This window comes from Lolium perenne, chromosome 7 (assembly GCF_019359855.2).
Source record: "Lolium perenne isolate Kyuss_39 chromosome 7, Kyuss_2.0, whole genome shotgun sequence".
Taxonomy (NCBI): Eukaryota; Viridiplantae; Streptophyta; class Magnoliopsida; order Poales; family Poaceae; genus Lolium; species Lolium perenne.
The window spans coordinates 116,104,753-116,123,749 of NC_067250.2; the positions used below are offsets into that span (position 1 = coordinate 116,104,753).

At 45.1% G+C, this 18,997-nt stretch overlaps 1 protein-coding gene and 1 non-coding gene across 2 annotated transcripts; both read left to right on the plus strand.

The window, feature by feature from the left end:
- The first annotated feature begins 6,274 nt into the window (after nt 1-6,274).
- On the plus strand, nt 6,275-6,413 carry LOC127323970 (small nucleolar RNA Z247). Its single transcript, XR_007866047.1, has one exon. It is a non-coding gene; the product is annotated as a small nucleolar RNA Z247 (small nucleolar RNA).
- A 1,997-nt stretch (nt 6,414-8,410) lies between these two features.
- On the plus strand, nt 8,411-10,700 carry LOC139833166 (uncharacterized). The gene has a single exon (XM_071823356.1). The coding sequence runs from the start codon at nt 8,544-8,546 to the stop codon at nt 9,390-9,392; it is 849 nt and encodes a 282-aa protein (XP_071679457.1). The 5' UTR covers nt 8,411-8,543; the 3' UTR covers nt 9,393-10,700.
- Nucleotides 10,701-18,997: the final 8,297 nt, after the last annotated feature.

Here is an 18,997-nt window from a genome sequence, read left to right on the forward strand (position 1 = left end):
CGGAAATCTGCAATATGTGCTTGATGCACCGCTAGGTGACCCTCCTGCAGAAATAGAAACCGATGAAGTAAAGAATGTTTACGCAACTCGGAAAACTCGGTACTCTCAAGTACAGTGTGCCATCCTATGCAGTCTGGAAGCCGATCTTCAAAAACGTTTTGAGCACCACGATCCACATGAGTTGATAAAAGAGTTGAAAACTATTTTTGAAACTCATGCGGCCGTGGAATGCTATGAAGCATCGAAACATTTTTTTCAGCTGCATGATGGAAGAAGGTAGCTCCGTTAGTGAGCACATGCTCGCCATGACCGGGCATGCGAAGAAACTCAGTGACTTGGAAATAGTTATTCCTAACAGACTGGGGATTAATCGTATCCTTCAATCACTGCCACCTAGTTACAAGAACTTTGTGATGAACTACAATATGCAGAACATGAACAAAGAGTTACCTGAACTCTTCGCCATGCTTAAAGCTGCTGAGATTGAGATCAAGAAAGAGCACCAAGTGTTGATGGTCAACAAGACCACCAGTTTCAAGAAACAGGGCAAGTCTAAGGGAAAATTCAAGAAGGGTGGCAAGAAAGCTGCCACGCCTCCTATGAAACCTAAGAACGGCCCTAAGCCTGATGCTGAGTGCTATTACTGCAAGGAGAAGGGACACTGGAAGCGTAATTGCTCCAAGTATCTGGCTGATCTGAAGAGCGGCCTTGTCAAGAAGAAGAAAGAAGGTATATCTGATATACATGTTATAGATGTTCATTTCACTGGTTCTCGTTCTAGTACCTGGGTATTTGATACTGGTTCGGTTGCTCATATTTGTAACTCGAAACAGGAACTAAAGAATAAACGACAACTGTTGAAAGATGAAGTGACGATGCGCGTTGGAGATGGATCCAAGGTCAATGTGATCGCAGTCGGCACACTTCCTCTACATCTACCTTCGGGATTAGTTTTAAGCCTAAATAATTGCTATTATGTACCTGCGTTGAGCATGAACATTATATCTGGATCTTGTTTAATGCAAGACGGTTATTCATTCAAGTCTGAGAATAATGGTTGTTCTATTTTTATGAATAATATCTTTTATGGTCGAGCACCACAAAAGAATGGCTTATTTCTGTTAGATCTCGATAGTAGTGATACACATATACATAACATTGATGCTAAGAGAATTAAATTGAATGATAATTCTACTTATATGTGGCACTGGCTGCCTTGGTCATATTGGAGTGAAACGCATGAAGAAACTCCATACTGATGGATTACTTGAATCACTTGACTTTGAGTCACTTGATAGATGCGAAGCATGTCTAATGGGAAAAATGACTAAGACTCCATTTTCTGGTATGATGGAGCGAGCTACTGACTTATTGGAAATCATACATACCGATGTGTGCGGACCAATGAGCGTAGCATCGCGCGGTGGTTATCGTTATGTTCTAACCTTCACAGATGATCTGAGTAGATATGGGTATATCTATTTCATGAAACATAAATCCGAAACTTTCGAGAAGTTTAAGGAATTCCAAAGTGAAGTAGAAAATCAACGTAACAAGAAGATCAAATTTCTATGATCTGATCGCGGAGGTGAATATCTGAGTTATGAGTTAGCATGCATTTAAAGAAATGCGGAATACTTTCACAATTGACTCCGCCGGGAACACCTCAACGAAACGGTGTGTCCGAACATCGTAATCGAACTCTCTTAGATATGGTTCGTTCTATGATGTCTCTTACTGATTTACCGTTATCATTTTGGAGTTATGCATTAGAGACAGCCGCATTCACTTTAAATAGAGCACCATCAAAATCCGTTGAAACGACACCGTATGAATTATGGTTTAATAAGAAACCTAAGCTGTCGTTCCTTAAAGTTTGGGGTTGCGAAGCCTATGTAAAGAAGTTACAACCGGACAAGCTAGAACCCAAAGCGGAGAAATGCGTCTTCATAGGATACCCTAAGGAAACTATAGGGTACACTTTCTATCACAGATCCGAAGGCAAAATCTTTGTTGCTAAGAACGGAACCTTTCTTGAGAAAGAATTTCTCACTAAGGAAGTGACTGGAAGAAAAGTAGAACTCGATGAGATTGATGAATCTATACTCGTTGATCAGAGTAGCGCAGTACCGGAAGTTGTACCTGTACCGCCTACACCGGCAACAGAGGAAGCTAATGATAATGATCATGAAACTTTGAACGAGGAAACTACTGAACCTCGCAGATCGACAAGGGAACGTGCCACTCCTGATTGGTATGATCCTTGTCTAAATGTCATGATTGTAGATAACAATGATGAGGACCCTGCGACGTATGAAGAAGCGATGATGAGCCCAGATTCCAACAAATGGCAAGAAGCCATGAAATCTGAAATGGGATCCATGTATGATAACAAAGTATGGACTTTGGTAGACTTACCTGATAGCCGCAAGGCTGTCGAGAATAAATGGATCTTCAAGAGAAAAAACAGATGCTGATGGTAATATTACTGTCTATAAAGCTCGACTTGTCGCAAAGGGTTTCCGACAAATTCAAGGAGTTGACTACGATGAGACTTTCTTACCTGTAGCGAAGCTAAAATCTGTGAGGATTTTGTTAGCAATAGCTGCATTTTTCGATTATGAGATTTGGCAGATGGATGTCAAAACAGCGTTCCTTAATGCAGACATTGAGGAAGAGTTGTATATGGTACAACCCAAAGGTTTTGTCGATCCTAAAAATGCTGACAAAGTATGCAAACTTCAGCGTTCAATCTATGGACTGAAGCAAGCATCAAGAAGTTGGAACCGACGTTTTGATAAGGTGATCAAAGACTTCGGGTTTATACAGTGTCATGGAGAGGCCTGTATTTACAAGAAAGTGAGTGGGAGCTCTGTAGCATTCCTGATATTATATGTAGATGACATATTATTGATCGGGAATGATATAGAACTATTAAGCAGTGTTAAAGGTTATTTGAATAATAGTTTTTCAATGAAAGACCTTGGTGAAGCATCGTATATATTAGGCATCAAGATTTATAGAGATAGATCAAGACGCCTAATAGGGCTATCACAGAGTACATATCTGCACAAGATTCTAAAGAAGTTTAGAATGGACGAAAGTAAGAAAGGATTCTTACCTATGTTACCAGGCAAGGTATTGAGTAAGACTCAAGGACCGGCTACGGCAGAAGAAAGAGAAAGGATGAGTCAGATCCCCTATGCCTCGGCAGTAGGCTCTATCATGTATGCCATGCTATGTACTAGACCGGATATAGCACATGCTGTTAGTTTGACTAGCAGATATCAAAGTGATCCAGGAATGGAACACTGGACATCGGTCAAGAATATCCTGAACTACTTGAAAAGAACTAAGGATATGTTTCTTTGTTATGGAGGTGACCAAGAGCTCGTTGTAACAAGTTACACCGATGCAAGTTGGAACACTGATCCTGATGACTCTAAGTCACAGTCTGGCTACGTGTTTATATTGAATGGTGCTGCAGCAGTCGGGTAAGCTCGAAGCAAAGGCACGGTGGCGAAGTCTTCAACAGAATCAGAGTACATAGCGGCTTCAGAGGCTTCATCAGAAGCGGTATGGATGAAGAGGTTCATTGTAGAGCTCGGTGTGGTTCCTAGTGCATTGGACCCATTAATCATTTACTGTGATAACATGGGTGCCATCGCCAATGCACAAGAGCCAAGGTCGCACAAGAGGCTGAAGCATATCAAGCTGCGTTACCACTCGATTCGCGAGTACATCGAAGATGGAGAAGTAAAGATTTGCAAAATACACACTGATCTGAATGTAGCAGATCCGTTGACTAAAGCTCTCCCTAGGGCAAAGCATGACCAACACCAGAATGCCATGGGTGTTAGGTACCTTACAATGTAATCTAGATTATTGACTCTAGTGCAAGTGGGAGACTGTTGGAGATATGCCCAAGAGGCAATAATAAAAGTGGTTATTATATATCTTTATGTTTATGATAAATGTTTATATACCATGCTATAATTGTATTAACTGAAACATTGATACATGTGTGATATGTAAACAACAAAGAGTCCCTAGTATGCCTCTTAACTAGCTTGTTGATTAATGGATGATTAGTTTCATAATCATGAACATTGGATGTTATTAATAACAAGGTTATATCATTGTATGAATGATGTAATGGACACACCCAATTAAGCGTAGCATAAGATCTCGTCATTAAGTTATTTGCTATAAGCTTTTGATACATAGTTACCTAGTCCTTATGACCATGAGATCATGTAAATCACTTATACTGGAAAGGTACTTTGATTACATCAAACGCCACTGCGTAAATGGGTGGTTATAAAGGTGGGATTAAGTATCCGGAAAGTATGAGTTGAGGCATATGGATCAACAGTGGGATTTGTCCATCCCAATGACGGATAGATATACTCTGGGCCCTCTCGGTGGAATGTCGTCTAATGTCTTGCAAGCATATGAATAAGTTCATAAGAGACCACATACCACGGTACGAGTAAAGAGTACTTGTCAGGAGACGAGGTTGAACAAGGTATAGAGTGATACCGAAGATCAAACCTCGGACAAGTAAAATATCGCGGGACAAAGGGAATTGGTATCGTATGTGAATGGTTCATTCGATCACTAAAGTCATCGTTGAATATGTGGGAGCCATTATGGATCTCCAGATCCCGCTATTGGTTATTGGTCTGAGTGAGTACTCAACCATGTCCGCATAGTTCGCGAACCGTAGGGTGACACACTTAAAGTTGGATGTTGAAATGGTAGAACTTGAATATGGAATGGAGTTCGAATATTTGTTCGGAGTCCCGGATGAGATCCCGGACATCACGAGGAGTTCCGGAATGGTCCGGGGAATAAGATTCATATATAGGATGTCATTTTATGTGAATTAAATTGACGCGGAAGGTTCTATGGAAGGTTCTAGAAGGTTCTAGAAAAGTCCGGAAGAAACCACCAAGGAAGGTGGAGTCCACATGGGACTCCACCTCCATGGCCGGCCAACCCTAGTGGGGGAGGAGTCCCAAGTGGACTCCCCTTAGGGGGCCAGCCACCCCCATATGGGAGGTGGAACTCCCACCTCAAGTGGGAGTCCTAGCTTGGCTAGGTTTCCCCACCATATGGAAGGTTTTTGGTTCGGGTCTTATTCGAAGACTTGGAGACCAACTCTTGGGGCTTCCACCTATATAATGAGGGGCCAAGGGAGGGGGCCGGCCACCCCAAGACCACAGCCTGGCCGACCCCCTTGAGTGGCCGGCTACCCCCTCCCAAACCCTAGCCGCCCCGCTCCTCCACTTCCCGCACGCTTAGCGAAGCTCCGCCGGATTTCTCCACCACCACCAACACCACGCCGTCGTGCTGTCGGATTCAAGAGGAGCTACTACTTCCGCTGCCCGCTGGAACGGGGAGGTGGACGTCGTCTTCATCAACAACCGAACGTGTGACCGAGTACGGAGGTGCTGCCCGTTCGTGGCGCCGGAACCGATCGTGATCAAGATCTTCTACGCGCTTTTGCAAGCGGCAAGTGAACATCTACCGCAGCAACAAGAGCCTCATCTTGTAGGCTTTGGAATCTCTTCAAGGGTGAGACTCGATAATCCCCTCGTTGCTACCGTCTTTTAGATTGCATCTTGGCTTGGATTTCGTGTTCGCGGTAGGAAATTTTTTGTTTTCTATGCAATGTTATCCTACACGCTGCCCGCTGGAACGGGGAGGTGGACGTCGTCTTCATCAACAACCGAACGTGTGACCGAGTACGGAGGTGCTGCCCGTTCGTGGCGCCGGAACCGATCGTGATCAAGATCTTCTACGCGCTTTTGCAAGCGGCAAGTGAACATCTACCGCAGCAACAAGAGCCTCATCTTGTAGGCTTTGGAATCTCTTCAAGGGTGAGACTCGATAATCCCCTCGTTGCTACCGTCTTCTAGATTGCATCTTGGCTTAGATTTCGTGTTCGCGGTAGGAAATTTTTTGTTTTCTATGCAACGTTATCCTACAGGTGGCCAACCCGAAATTTCTCCGGTGGTACCAGCACGATCAGCTGGTGCTTATTGCTCTCCTCGGCTCCATGTCCGAGGATATCGTGGGGCAGCTCACCCGCGTCCTCACATCGGCTAGCGTCTGGGAGGCGCTCCATGCCATGTTTGGCTCGCAGAACCGAGCCAGGGTGATGCAGCTGCGCTATCAGCTTTCCAACTTCAAGAAGAAGGACATGAATGCCTCCGAGTACTTCAATCGGATGAAGAGCTACGCCGACGCCATGGCTTCCGCCGGCAAGCCGCTCAGCGACGAGGAGATCCTCGGCTACATCCTTGCCGGGCTCGGTCCGGAATACGAGCCTCTCGTCGCCTCCATCACCACCTGTGATGAACCGGTGACACTTAACAATTTTTATGCTTATTTCCTTAGTGTCGAGCTTCGTCTTGAGCAGTAGGCGTCATCGGGCGAGATCCATCCTTCTGGCAACGCTGCTGAGGCTCGCCATGGCAATGGTGGGCATGGTGGTCACAGTGGCGGTGGCGGCCGTCACAATGGAGGAGGTGATCGCGGTGGCCGCGGTGGCTTTGGCCGTGGTGGTGGCGGCCGAGGCCACCACCACAACAACAACAACAACGGTGGCCGCAATGGTGGTGGTGGTGGCGGTCGCATCATCTGCCAGGTCTGCGGCAAGTACGGCCACGATGCTCTCCGCTGCCGCAACCGTTTCAACCATGCCTTCCAGCCCGAGGAGCCGCGTCAGCGCAACGCCAATGCTGCCAACTCCAACAACTCTGGCGATGGCAAATGGTACTTCGACTCCGGAGCAACAGATCACCTGACGGCCGACCTTGACCGCCTCAGCTTCCAGGAGGGCTACCAGGGCAAGGACTCTGTGCAGGTCGCCAATGGCGCAGGTCTGTCCATTACCCATATTGGTCACTCCCAAATTACTGGCTCATCCCGACCTCTTCTTCTTAAGAATATCCTGCGAGTTACTGCCATGTCTAAAAATCTTCTTTCCATGCACAAGCTTCTTCTTGATAATCATGTATATGCTGAAGTTTATCCCTATCATTTTTATGTTAAGGACCAAGCAACGAGGGCCCTTATTCTTCGGGGTAGATGCCAGGGTGGTCTGTACCCGGTGCCAAGCAACCTCGTTACGTCGTCGTCTTCATCGAGTCGCCACTGCCTTACCAGCTCCACACTCTCCACCGACCATTGGCATCGAAGGCTAGGGCATCCGTCGCTTAGAGTTCTTGAGTCCGTCCTTAGGAAAATAAAGTTGCTTGTGCATTATCGTCTACATCTTTAGTTTGTGATTCGTGTCAGCGTGCCAAGGTGCACCAATTACCCTATTCCCGTTCATCGCATTGTACCAATTCTCCTCTAGAGCTCGTGCATTCCGATGTATGGGGGCCAACTATCTCTTATGTGGGAGGTTTTCGGTATTATGTAAGTTTTGTGGACGATTTTAGTCGTTATACTTGGAGTTATCTTATTAAGCGCAAGTCCGATGTTGATAAATCTTTTTATCACTTTCAAACCCACGTGGAAAGATTGCTTCAAACTAAAATTCGCATGGTGCAATCTGATGGTGGCGGCGAGTACACTCGCCTCTCCAAATATTTTTATCGAACCGGTATCCAACATCGTGTTACTTGCTCACACACGTCTCAACAGAACGGCATTGCCGAGAGGAAACATCACCACATCGTCGAGACATGCATCGCCCTCCTCGCCCATTCCTCTCTCCCTGTTCGTTTCTGGGACGAGGCTTTACTCACAGCCATCTACTTAATCAACCGCATGCCTGCCCAAAACCTGCAAAACACAGCTCCTCTCACATGCCTTCGAGGTGAACACCCCGATTACTCCTTTCTCCACGCCTTTGGCTGCGCGTGCTGGCCTAATTTGCGCCCATACAATAATAGGAAGCTCGCTTTTCGCTCTCGTCTCTGTGTCTTCCTCGGCTACAACCAACAACATAAAGGGTATAAGTGTTTGGATCGGTCTTCTGGTCAGATTTTTGTCTCTCGCGATGTTGTGTTCGACGAGAATTTCTTCCCCTCTGTGTTAGCAATAAGCCATGACCAGCACGGTGACAACCAGCGTGTGCGCGTAGGACGAGTCCGAGGCTGGGCATGGGCGTGTGTGTGTGAGTTCATGCGTGTGCGTGTGTATAGTCTGGTTCGGTCGGACGCCGGTTTGTGGCCGCGTCGGAGCAGTAGAGAGCTGGCAGGGTAGACGTTGTGGATCAGTTGGAGCTGACCACGTCGTACGCGTAGTGGCGCATCGAGCGCGCGGCCTGGCGAGCTGATCGTGCAGCGCGTCGTGGGCACAGGAGTTGAGCGTGGCGTTCGTGCGTGCGTACTCCATGTATAAAGCCCCCTGCTGTGTACTGCTTGTTGAAGCTAGCTGATTAAGAGAGAAAATAGAGGCGTCTGTGCGCCGAGCGTATGTGCGCTGGAATTCTCTGTGTATCTCCTTTCTTCTACCTCTGTCCGTGACCAGTGAGAGGAGAGCTAGCTAGTGCCAGAAACTACATTTGGTATCAGAGCGAGGCAATGGCGCTGGTTCCGTACGGTGGCGCTGGGGGGAGCGTGGTGCCGCTCTCCTGTCCGATGCTCACCCGCGACAACTACACCGTCTGGGCGATCAAGGTCGAGGCCAACCTCGAGGTGCAGGGCGTCTGGGAGGCGGTGGTTCCGGCGGACCCGACGGCGGCGGTCGATCCGGAGAAGAACAAGAGGGCGAGGGCGTACCTGCTCGGCGCGCTCTCGGAGGACATTCTCCTGCAGGTGTCGTCGAAGAAGACGGCGGCGGCGATCTGGGAGTGCCTCAAGGCGCGGTTCGTCGGCGCGGACCACGTCAAGGCAGCTCGGCTGTCGACGCTCCGCGGCGAGTTCGACCGGCTGATCATGGCGGAGGGCGAGGAGCTGGACATCTATGCTGGCAAGATCGGCTGCATGGCCGCCAAGTTTGCAAGCCTCGGCGGGACTCTGAGCGACGCCGAGATGGTGAAGAAGCTGCTCGACACTGTCCCGGAATCGCTGTTCGCGGCGGTGGCCGGCATCGAGCAGTTCTGCGACGTCGAGACCATCTGCTTCGACGAGGTGCTCGGGCGTCTCAAGGCGTTCCAGGAGCGGACGCAGCGGCGCAAGGCAGCTGTTGGCGGAGAGCGTCGTGGCGACCAGCTGCTGCTCACGGCGGCGCAATGGGAGCAGAGGCGTCGTGCACGCGGCGGTGGCCACGACCACGATGACGGCGGGAGCAGCGTGGACTCGGGCGCGAGAGGACGGCGCGGCAAGTGCTGGAATTGTGGCGTTCGCGGCCACTTCTCCCGTGACTGCCCGGAGCCGAGGAAGGAGAAGGCGCTTCTCGTCGACGTCGACGACGAGCCGGCGATGCTCTAGGTCGTGGCTTAGGGGGAGAATGTTAGCAATAAGCCATGACCAGCACGGTGACAACCAGCGTGTGCGCGTAGGACGAGTCCGAGGCTGGGCATGGGCATGTGTGTGTGAGTTCATGCGTGTGCGTGTGTATAGTCTGGTTCGGTCGGACGCCAGTTTGTGGCCGCGTCGGAGCAGTAGAGAGCTGGCAGGGTAGACGTTGTGGATCAGTTGGAGCTGACCGCGTCGTACGCGTAGTGGCGCGTCGAGCGCGCGGCCTGGCGAGCTGATCGTGCAGCGCGTCGTGGGCACAGGAGTTGAGCGTGGCGTTCGTGCGTGCGTACTCCATGTATAAAGCCCCCTGCTGTGTACTTCTTGTTGAAGCTAGCTGATTAAGAGAGAAAATAGAGGCGTCTGTGCGCCGAGCGTATGTGCGCTGGAATTCTCTGTGTATTTCCTTTCTTCTACCTCTGTCCGTGACCAGTGAGAGGAGAGCTAGCTAGTGCCAGAAACTACACTCTGCCACCCCTAGCCCTGCCTCCAACTCCCCGCCTCCTCCACCCATCAACGTTCCCACTATTTTTCCCTCCTCTGAGCCGGTGATACAGGATGACCGTATGCGTAATTATGACCTAACCCTTTTTGGCTACTAGCACTCCTGCCACGAGCAGCTCTTCTGATGCAGGTTTCTCTGGTGGTGATCCATCAGACAGTGGTGCCAGCTCTCCTCGCACGCCCGCTCCTAGTTCCGCTTCTCCGGCAGACAGCTGTGCCGCGGCAGATTTTTCGACTGATGGCAGCCCCCGGTAGCCTGGCGCGGGCTCACGGCAGCCTGCCGTGGCTTCATCACCTGCCGCAGATTCTTCGGCTGCGGCCTCTCTCGAGCATTCGGCCGCTTCGCCGTATTCCTCGCCACCACCTGCTGTCCCGGCACCGCGTCATCACATGCAGACGCGCACTCGCGGCGCCACCGTCAAGCCTCCCCGTCCACGGACGGGACCATCCGCTACGACCCCAGGCGTCGTGCGTTTGCAGCTGAACCGGCCTCCTACCGTCGTGCTCTCTCCGATGCTCCGTGGCATCAAGCTATGGAAGAAGAACACTCTGCCTTGCACCGTAATCACACATGGACGCTTGTGCCACCTCCCCCTGGTTGCAATATTATTGGCTCTCGCTAGGTGTTCAAAGTGAAGCACAAGGCTGACGGTTCTGTCGACAAATACAAGGCAGGGCTCGTGGCTCAGGGGTTTACTCAGCGCTATGGCATCGACTACCTTGACACCTTTAGTCCAGTTGTGAAACCCGCTACAGTTCGTCTTGTTCTTGCCCTCGCCGTGTCTCGCAATTGGTCGGTTCGTCAACTGGATATTAGCAATGCGTTTCTGCATGGTACTTTGGAAGAGACAGCCTACATGCGTCAACCTCCAGGCTTCGAAGATTCATTCCATCCGAACTATGTCTGCAAACTGCAAAAGTCCATCTATGGCCTCAAACAGTTCCCTCGCGCCTGGTACTCTCGGTTGAGTGATATGCTGCAGCAGCTTGGTTTTCTTGCCGCCAAGACAGACACTTCCTTGTTTGTGTTTCATCAGGCTGGCATCACCATATACATGCTCGTGTATGTCGATGACATTGTCGTCGTTAGTTCTTGTCCTACCGCCGCTGCCTCTCTTATTCATCGGCTTGGTCAGACCTTCCCTGTTAAAGATTTGGGGCCGCTTCATTATTTTCTTGGTGTTGAAGTTACACGCGATTCAGGGGGAATGCCTCTGTCACAAGGCAGGTATGCCATGGATCTGCTTCATCGCGTCAACATGGACAAGTCCAAAGCCGTGTCTACTCCCATGTCCGTTCAAGACAAGCTTGCTGCAGACCAGGGGACTCTATTGACAGATGATGATGCTTTTCAGTATCGCAGTTGTAGGATAACGTTGCATAGAAAACAAAAAATTTCCTACCGCGAACACGCAATCCAAGCCAAGATGCAATCTAGAAGACGGTAGCAACGAGGGGGTATCGAGTCTCACCCTTGAAGAGATTCCAAAGCCTACAAGAGGAGGCTCTTGTTGCTGCGGTAGACGTTCACTTGCCGCTTGCAAAAGCGCGTAGAAGATCTTGATCACGATCGGTTCCGGCGCCACGAACGGGCAGCACCTCCGTACTCGGTCACACGTTCGGTTGTTGATGAAGACGACGTCCACCTCCCCGTTCCAGCGGGCAGCGGAAGTAGTAGCTCCTCTTGAATCCGACAGCACGACGGCGTGGTGTCGGTGGTGGTGGAGAAGTCCGGCGGAGCTTCGCTAAAGCTACGCGGGAGTTATGGAGGAGAGGGGGGCGGCTAGGGTTTGGGAGGGGGTGGCCGGCCTCAAGGGGGTGCGGCCAACTTGTGGCTTTGGTGTGGCCGGCCCCCTCCCCTATGCCCCTCATTATATAGGTGGAACCCCAAGTGTTGGTATCCAAGTCTTCGAATAAGACCCGAACCAAAAACCTTCCATATGGAGGGGAAACCTAGCCAAGCTAGGACTCCCACTTGAGGTGGGAGTTCCACCTCCCATATGGGGGGGTGGCCGGCCCCCTAAGGGGGAGTCCACTTGGGACTCCTCCCCCACTAGGGTTGGCCGGCCATGGAGGTGGAGTCCCATGTGGACTCCACCTTCCTTGGTGGTTTCTTCCGGACTTTTCTAGAACCTTCTAGAACCTTCCATAGAACCTTCCGCGACATTTTAATTCACATAAAATGACATCCTATATATGAATCTTATTCTCCGGACCATTCCGGAACTCCTCGTGATATCCGGGATCTCATCCGGGACTCCGAACAAATATTCGAACTCCATTCCATTTTCAAGTTCTACCATTTCAACATCCAACTTTAAGTGTGTCACCCTACGGTTCGTGAACTATGCGGACATGGTTGAGTACTCACTCCGACCAATAACCAATAGCGGGATCTGGAGATCCATAATGGCTCCCACATATTCAACGATGACTTTAGTGATCGAATGAACCATTCACATACAATACCAATTCCCTTTGTCACGCGATATTTTACTTGTCCGAGGTTTGATCTTCGGTATCACTCTATACCTTGTTCAACCTCGTCTCCTGACAAGTACTCTTTACTCGTACCGTGGTATGTGGTCTCTTATGAACTCATTCATATGCTTGCAAGACATTAGACGACATTCCACCGAGAGGGCCCAGAGTATATCTATCCGTCATCGGGATGGACAAATCCCACTGTTGATCCATATGCCTCAACTCATACTTTCCGGATACTTAATCCCACCTTTATAGCCACCCATTTACGCAGTGGTGTTTGGTGTAATCAAAGTACCTTTCCGGTATAAGTGATTTACATGATCTCATGGTCATAAGGACTAGGTAACTATGTATCGAAAGCTTGTAGCAAATAACTTAATGACGAGATCTTATGCTACGCTTAATTGGGTGTGTCCATTACATCATTCATATAATGATATAACCTTGTTATTAATAACATCCAATGTTCATGATTATGAAACTAATCATCCATTAATCAACAAGCTAGTTTAAGAGGCATACTAGGGACTTCTTGTTGTCTACATATCACACATGTACGAATGTTTCGGTTAATACAATTATAGCATGATATATAAACATTTATCATAAACATAAAGATATAAATAATAACCACTTTATTATTGCCTCTAGGGCATATCTCCTTCAGTCTCCCACTTGCACTAGAGTCAATAATCTAGTTTACATTTGTAAATATATAACACCTTGGCCTTCCGGTGTTTTATCATGTATTGCTCACGGGAGAGGTTTTTAGTCAACGGATCTGACACTCTCAGAAACGTATGTATTTTATAATTCATTTGCATCTCAACGCATCACTCATTTCCAAATGAGTCAGCATTAAATATGTTTGATCTTCTGGTGGAACCTTAATTCCGCTGTCTGAAACATGTCACTAATATTGTCACACACAATATAGCTTCAAAATTCTGACTCTGTCGGAACTACACCAAGTTCTCAAAGAACCTCTTGACTTTAACATCCTTTGTCATTTGTCAAAACAATGACATATTCTGCCTTCTTTTGTAGAATCCGTCACAATATTTAGAACTATTCTAAATCTAGCATAGAAAACTTCTAGCTCATTGTGCTACCTTTTAAAACAACACTTAGTCTAATTTGAGATTGAAATTTTATTTTCATATGTGACAGAACAAATATCGGTGCAACATCTTACAGCGATTTGTTTGTCATTTCTCCATACAAAACTATATATATATATATATATATTCTTGGTTCTTCTTAAGTACTTCAAGAATATTCTTACTGTTTTTCAATGATCATCTCATGAATCATTCTGGTATATGCTCATAACATTTTAGAGCACAAGATATCTGATTGTGTACATATTATTCGTGATCTAAAATCACTCATGTGTTTTTACTCATTGAGTGTCAGATACACTCAAGTCTTGTTAAAACTTTACATGACAAGAACATCTTCTTAATATTTCTATATTGAACTATTTCAATATCCATTCTATGTACTTTGACTTAAACTTATTTTGTGTTTCAATCTATCTTCATAGATTTTGACACTAAATATGTTTTAGTCCATATCCTTTCATTGAAGTTTAATTTTCAATGAAACCTTTTAATCAAGTATATAATTACATCATTTATAACCAACTATATGTCATCTACATAAGTATTATAAATATGTCTCAGCGCTCCCACTTAATTTCTTGCAAATGCAAACCTCTTCATCGTCTTTGATGAAATCAAAAACTCTTTGACTATTTCATCTTGGTGAAGATTCCAACTCCGTGATACTTACTTCATCGAATTGAAGTTCGTATACCTATCTAGTATTCTACGGACTAGCAAAACAATTGGTTGTATCTTGTATACATACTTCTGTTAAGTAGTGTATTTTGCCATCCTACTAGCATATCTCATAAAAGAAATATGTAGTGATTACTAGAATAATCCACATAGACTATAAGCATTGCTACGGAAGATCTAATCTTATCGTAGTCAACTCTTTGAACTTTGTCGTAAACAACTTTTCGACAAGTTGAGCTTCTTTAAGGATATTTCATCCAAGTCCATCAATTTCATAGATCCATTTACTTTCAAAAAGTATTCATCTATCTTGGATTTCATGGCGTATAGCCATTTTAACGGAGTCAGGGCCCATCATAACTTCTTTGTTTGTAGTTGGTTTAATATCTATTATATAATTAAAACAACAAACAACCAATGGTCTAGATTAAGCAATAACTAATGAACCGCTCAGATTGAATCTTAGTTGTTAGGCTAAACTGCAAGGAAAATCGGAGAATCGATGTAGTTAAAATCGGTTAGAATAAAGACGCGGAACAAAAACCGATTCGCAAAAAGATTTTTCTCGCGTGATTTATATCTGCTGTGGTCGTGATCTTGCGAGGCAAGACAAATTTCTCTGGCAATCTGATCTTGCCTGTGACATGCAGAGTCCAAGTCGATGGAGAACACATCCGACGTGGACGCCGCTCTGCCGTCATCGTCGCCGTGTAGCGTCGGCCAAATTTAGCGCCGTCTCCAACGTTTGCCGCAGCATGCCTCTCGACTCAGCTGACGCGGAAGAAATCTCGCTAATCTCAGGTACGTCATAGGATCCCCTACTTCCGATTAATCAGATCGTGAGCTGCTCAACCAATATCAGTTGATTACGTCAGTTGTTGAAAATCAAACTGCATGTACCTCATGATGCAACAGACCACCAGTGCACATGCAATCCAGAAAGATCAATGGAAGACTTGCACCATAGAGATAACCAAGAGCTCGGTACGATCAAAAGATCGCGCAGAGGTACTGAGGTAGGTCTACTTTTCTTTGTTAGCTTCATATATCTCTCTATAGTACAACATTGGGTCTATATTTTTTCAGCATTACAATCATCGGCGATGTAAAATAAGGGTGCACACCTACCAGGAGCAGTACAAGCGATCAATCCAGTAGCTATCTAGCCAACACTTGATACATCCCAGGGAATAGATCGATCAAGTTGCAAGCAGCTATGAGTCGTTAAATCGTTCTCGACGTGTTGTCTCGGAGGAAATTTGCCGAATCGCCCGCGCTAATTTGATGCATCCATCCACCGCAGCTTGGGATGGCCAGCACCCATTACTTGGCTCCAGAAAATATATCCTGAATTCCTGACATAGAAAAGCAGTTTATGCAGCTATTTTCCATCAGATTCGTCTGCTCTCATGATCGGGAAAAGTTTGCAATGTAGGACCATTAGTAAGGGTGTCAAGTGGGATCCCACTTTTGTCCCACTTGTAGTATAATTTGATTTTTTTAGTACAAATTTTGACGTCAAAATTTGAACTATATAGTACAAAATGACATCCCACCGGGATCCCACCTTGACACCCTAACCATTAGTAACCCAGCTGCTCCGTGTGATTTTCCAGGTAATCGTTTTTGTCAAAGTCATTTCCTTTCTTACAACCGGACTCCTAATCCACGACATACTTCCTGTATATATGAACTGTAGTCTTGGATCCATGTAGGACTTGATTACATGACATTCTGTTCTCAAGTTTTGCACTAACGATTTAAATGAGAAATTTATGTACCTGCCTAGCATCCAAGACGTTGCATCAATTTAGTGGATCAACTTTTTTTTTTTTTGAGGAGATGATTGCGCAATCAGAAGTAACAATATGTGAGCATCGAGTTGAGATAGGCAAGAGTTTGTGATAGTATTTATGTGTGTATCTGTTGCTGCAATAGGGTCATCTTTTATTTTGCAAACAAGAAAAAGATCTCAGAAGGTTTTTTTTTATTAGTATTTCAGGGAGTTTTTTTTTTTGACATGGATTTCTCTCTGCAGGATAGGCTGCTGCCAGATCTATATCAAAGAACGTAAGTTAAGGACTGAGGTGGTGTTCTTTCCTCTTAGTTTCTATAATAAGCTGATACGTGCAAACCAGTCTTCCGTCTATTAACACTTAACACTTATAATTGATTGTTAGCATAGGAAAATGATACTATAAAACATGGACTACAAAACTAAGAGGCTGCATCCTTATTCCTTGATATATATGCAGAAAATAAGGCGGCTCAAACCATACCGCAAGCTAGCTTCATCCCAGATCAAAAGAAGAAGTCTGCGGTCTGCCGGCCGCTTGGTGTCGACATGTTGAGTCAGGCGGCTCAAAGAATACGCCTACCTAGCTGCATCCTGGACCAGAACATGAAGAGTGCGGTCTGCCAGTCACCTGGAGTCGACATTCAGATTGGTGATGCCATACCTGACGCATAAGTACTGGCTTGAGTGCTTGACCGACACCATCTACAAAATAACTGTAAGATCCTGACCTGAGCCTTTGTATGCAAGTTCGCACAAGCCAAATTATCAAAAGACAGAAAATAAGTCCACCCAACTCAAACAACTTGCCTATTTTTCATGTGACTTTTTTTTAGAAAATTTCGTATATGAATTTTACTCTATTACTTTTCACACCACACATTGTGATGTGTAAAGCAAGTTCCTGATATGTACCCAGCCACTGTACGAGGCTTCCCTCAATCGATGACTCATATGCATGCTCAGGTACATCTATGCTGAAAAACCACACCGCATATATTCAAGTCTCAATGGTCTGAAATGTAGGTTTAACTACAAAAGCACGTTGTCGAGGATCCCATAAATTCTTAAAAAAAACTCTATGTGAAATCCATAAACTACCTTTTTTGTAGTTCGTATCTTATATTTATATATAAAAATAAAACCTCCGTAAATAAAAACCTACATACATTGAAATTAAAATAAAATTATTTATGACTTATATTTGGGCATCCACGCCAAAATAACATTATAAACATGAATAGTACCTCCCTTCACAAGGCTCATAACTTTTTTCCAAAAGTTAAACTATGTAAAACCCAAATTTGTAGAAAAATATTAACATCATGAATTATTTTTTCATACGATATCTATAAGGTATTATAGTTGATTATATTTTTTCCTAAAATCCTGGTCAAACTTGGTACCATTTGACTTTCATAAAACTTATATGCCTTCTTTTTTAGGAAGGAGGTTGTATGTTGTTTACATGTGCATGGGATTGACTGTATAACATCATTGGCAGACAAAAATAAAGCACCCATGAGGGAATGCATGAACGAATCCACGACATAATGTTCAATGGAATACTTCAGTGTGGTCAAAAGCAACAGAAGATGATGAGTGTAGAGGAAGATAGCGCAAAGTTTAAGCATGGACCATCGACGTAAAGTTCATACGTGGAAAGGTACAGACCAAGAATGAGGAGTTGAAGAGAAAATCCGAGATTGCTACGGTATAGTGTGTAACTTGAAATGCAGCATACAGATATCATTATCGTTAGGTTTCAGCTCTCACTCTAAAGTGGTCCTTAGCAAATATCTAATCAACTGAATGGAAGTAATGTTTATACCAAAATACAAATCATGTTTCATGTGAGTCATACAACTATTGCAACACATCTTGAATTTATATTTTTGAATTGTAATTTAGCACTGATGTAGAAATATATTGAGCTAAGTATTGATTACTTCTACAATAAAAATATAAAATAGTTGTGTAATCAATAATTAAACAAAACTTATACCAAACATGATATACATAAAATCTAGCCGCGCAAATGCGCGGGCCACCCAGCTAGTTGTTCAAAATCAATCCTTTGTCCACAAATCATTTATTTGATCACAAAGTAAACCATACCTACAAGGTTCAATATGTACTTCGATCTCCATGGCTAAAACACTTTGTAGTCATGGGAGCCATGATCGTCGTAGCCGCTTCCGAAACCAATTCCGATGCTGCGCTACTCTGATCATTACACTCAGATTCATAAACCTTATCAAATTATATTGTCCTCCCACTCAAAAACTTCACTAGAAACAATTTCTTAGAAATAAGAAACATTGACAAACACTTTTGTCTTTGTCTCGTGGGAAGAATTCCCAATTAAATCTCTGGGATAACCAACAAAGACATTCATCCGATTTTGGTTGAAAACTCTTAGACCAAAATTTAAAGAAAGGACTATTAAGGTTTATACCCATTCCATAACTCGTATGGTGTCATTTCAACGGATCATGATGATGCTCTATTCAGTGTAAAAGCGGTAGTCACTAAAGCATAATTCACAAAAATATAATGGCGTCATAATATTTTATCTCATCATTAATCCAACAAGGTTTGGATACATATCTCGGATACTATATCATCATTATGATACTCCAAGAAATGTGAGTTGTAGAACAATTTCATAACTCTCTTAGATGTTCGCTAAAACTCGTAATTCAAATATTTCCACCATGATCCAATCATAGATATTTGACTTTTCTATTACGATGATATCTACTTCATGCTGAAATTTATTTGAATCCATTCAAATGTTTCAAACTTTTTCCTTATTGAATATATCCACATATATATACTCAATTCATTGTTGAAAGTTTTCATGAAGTAGAAGAATCTCCCGCACACAACTATGCCCAGTGAACCACATACATCATCATGTATTTTTTCACTAAGTTAGTTGCCCGTTCAACTTTTGGCCTATGAACGGTATTTTAATCATTCTCTTT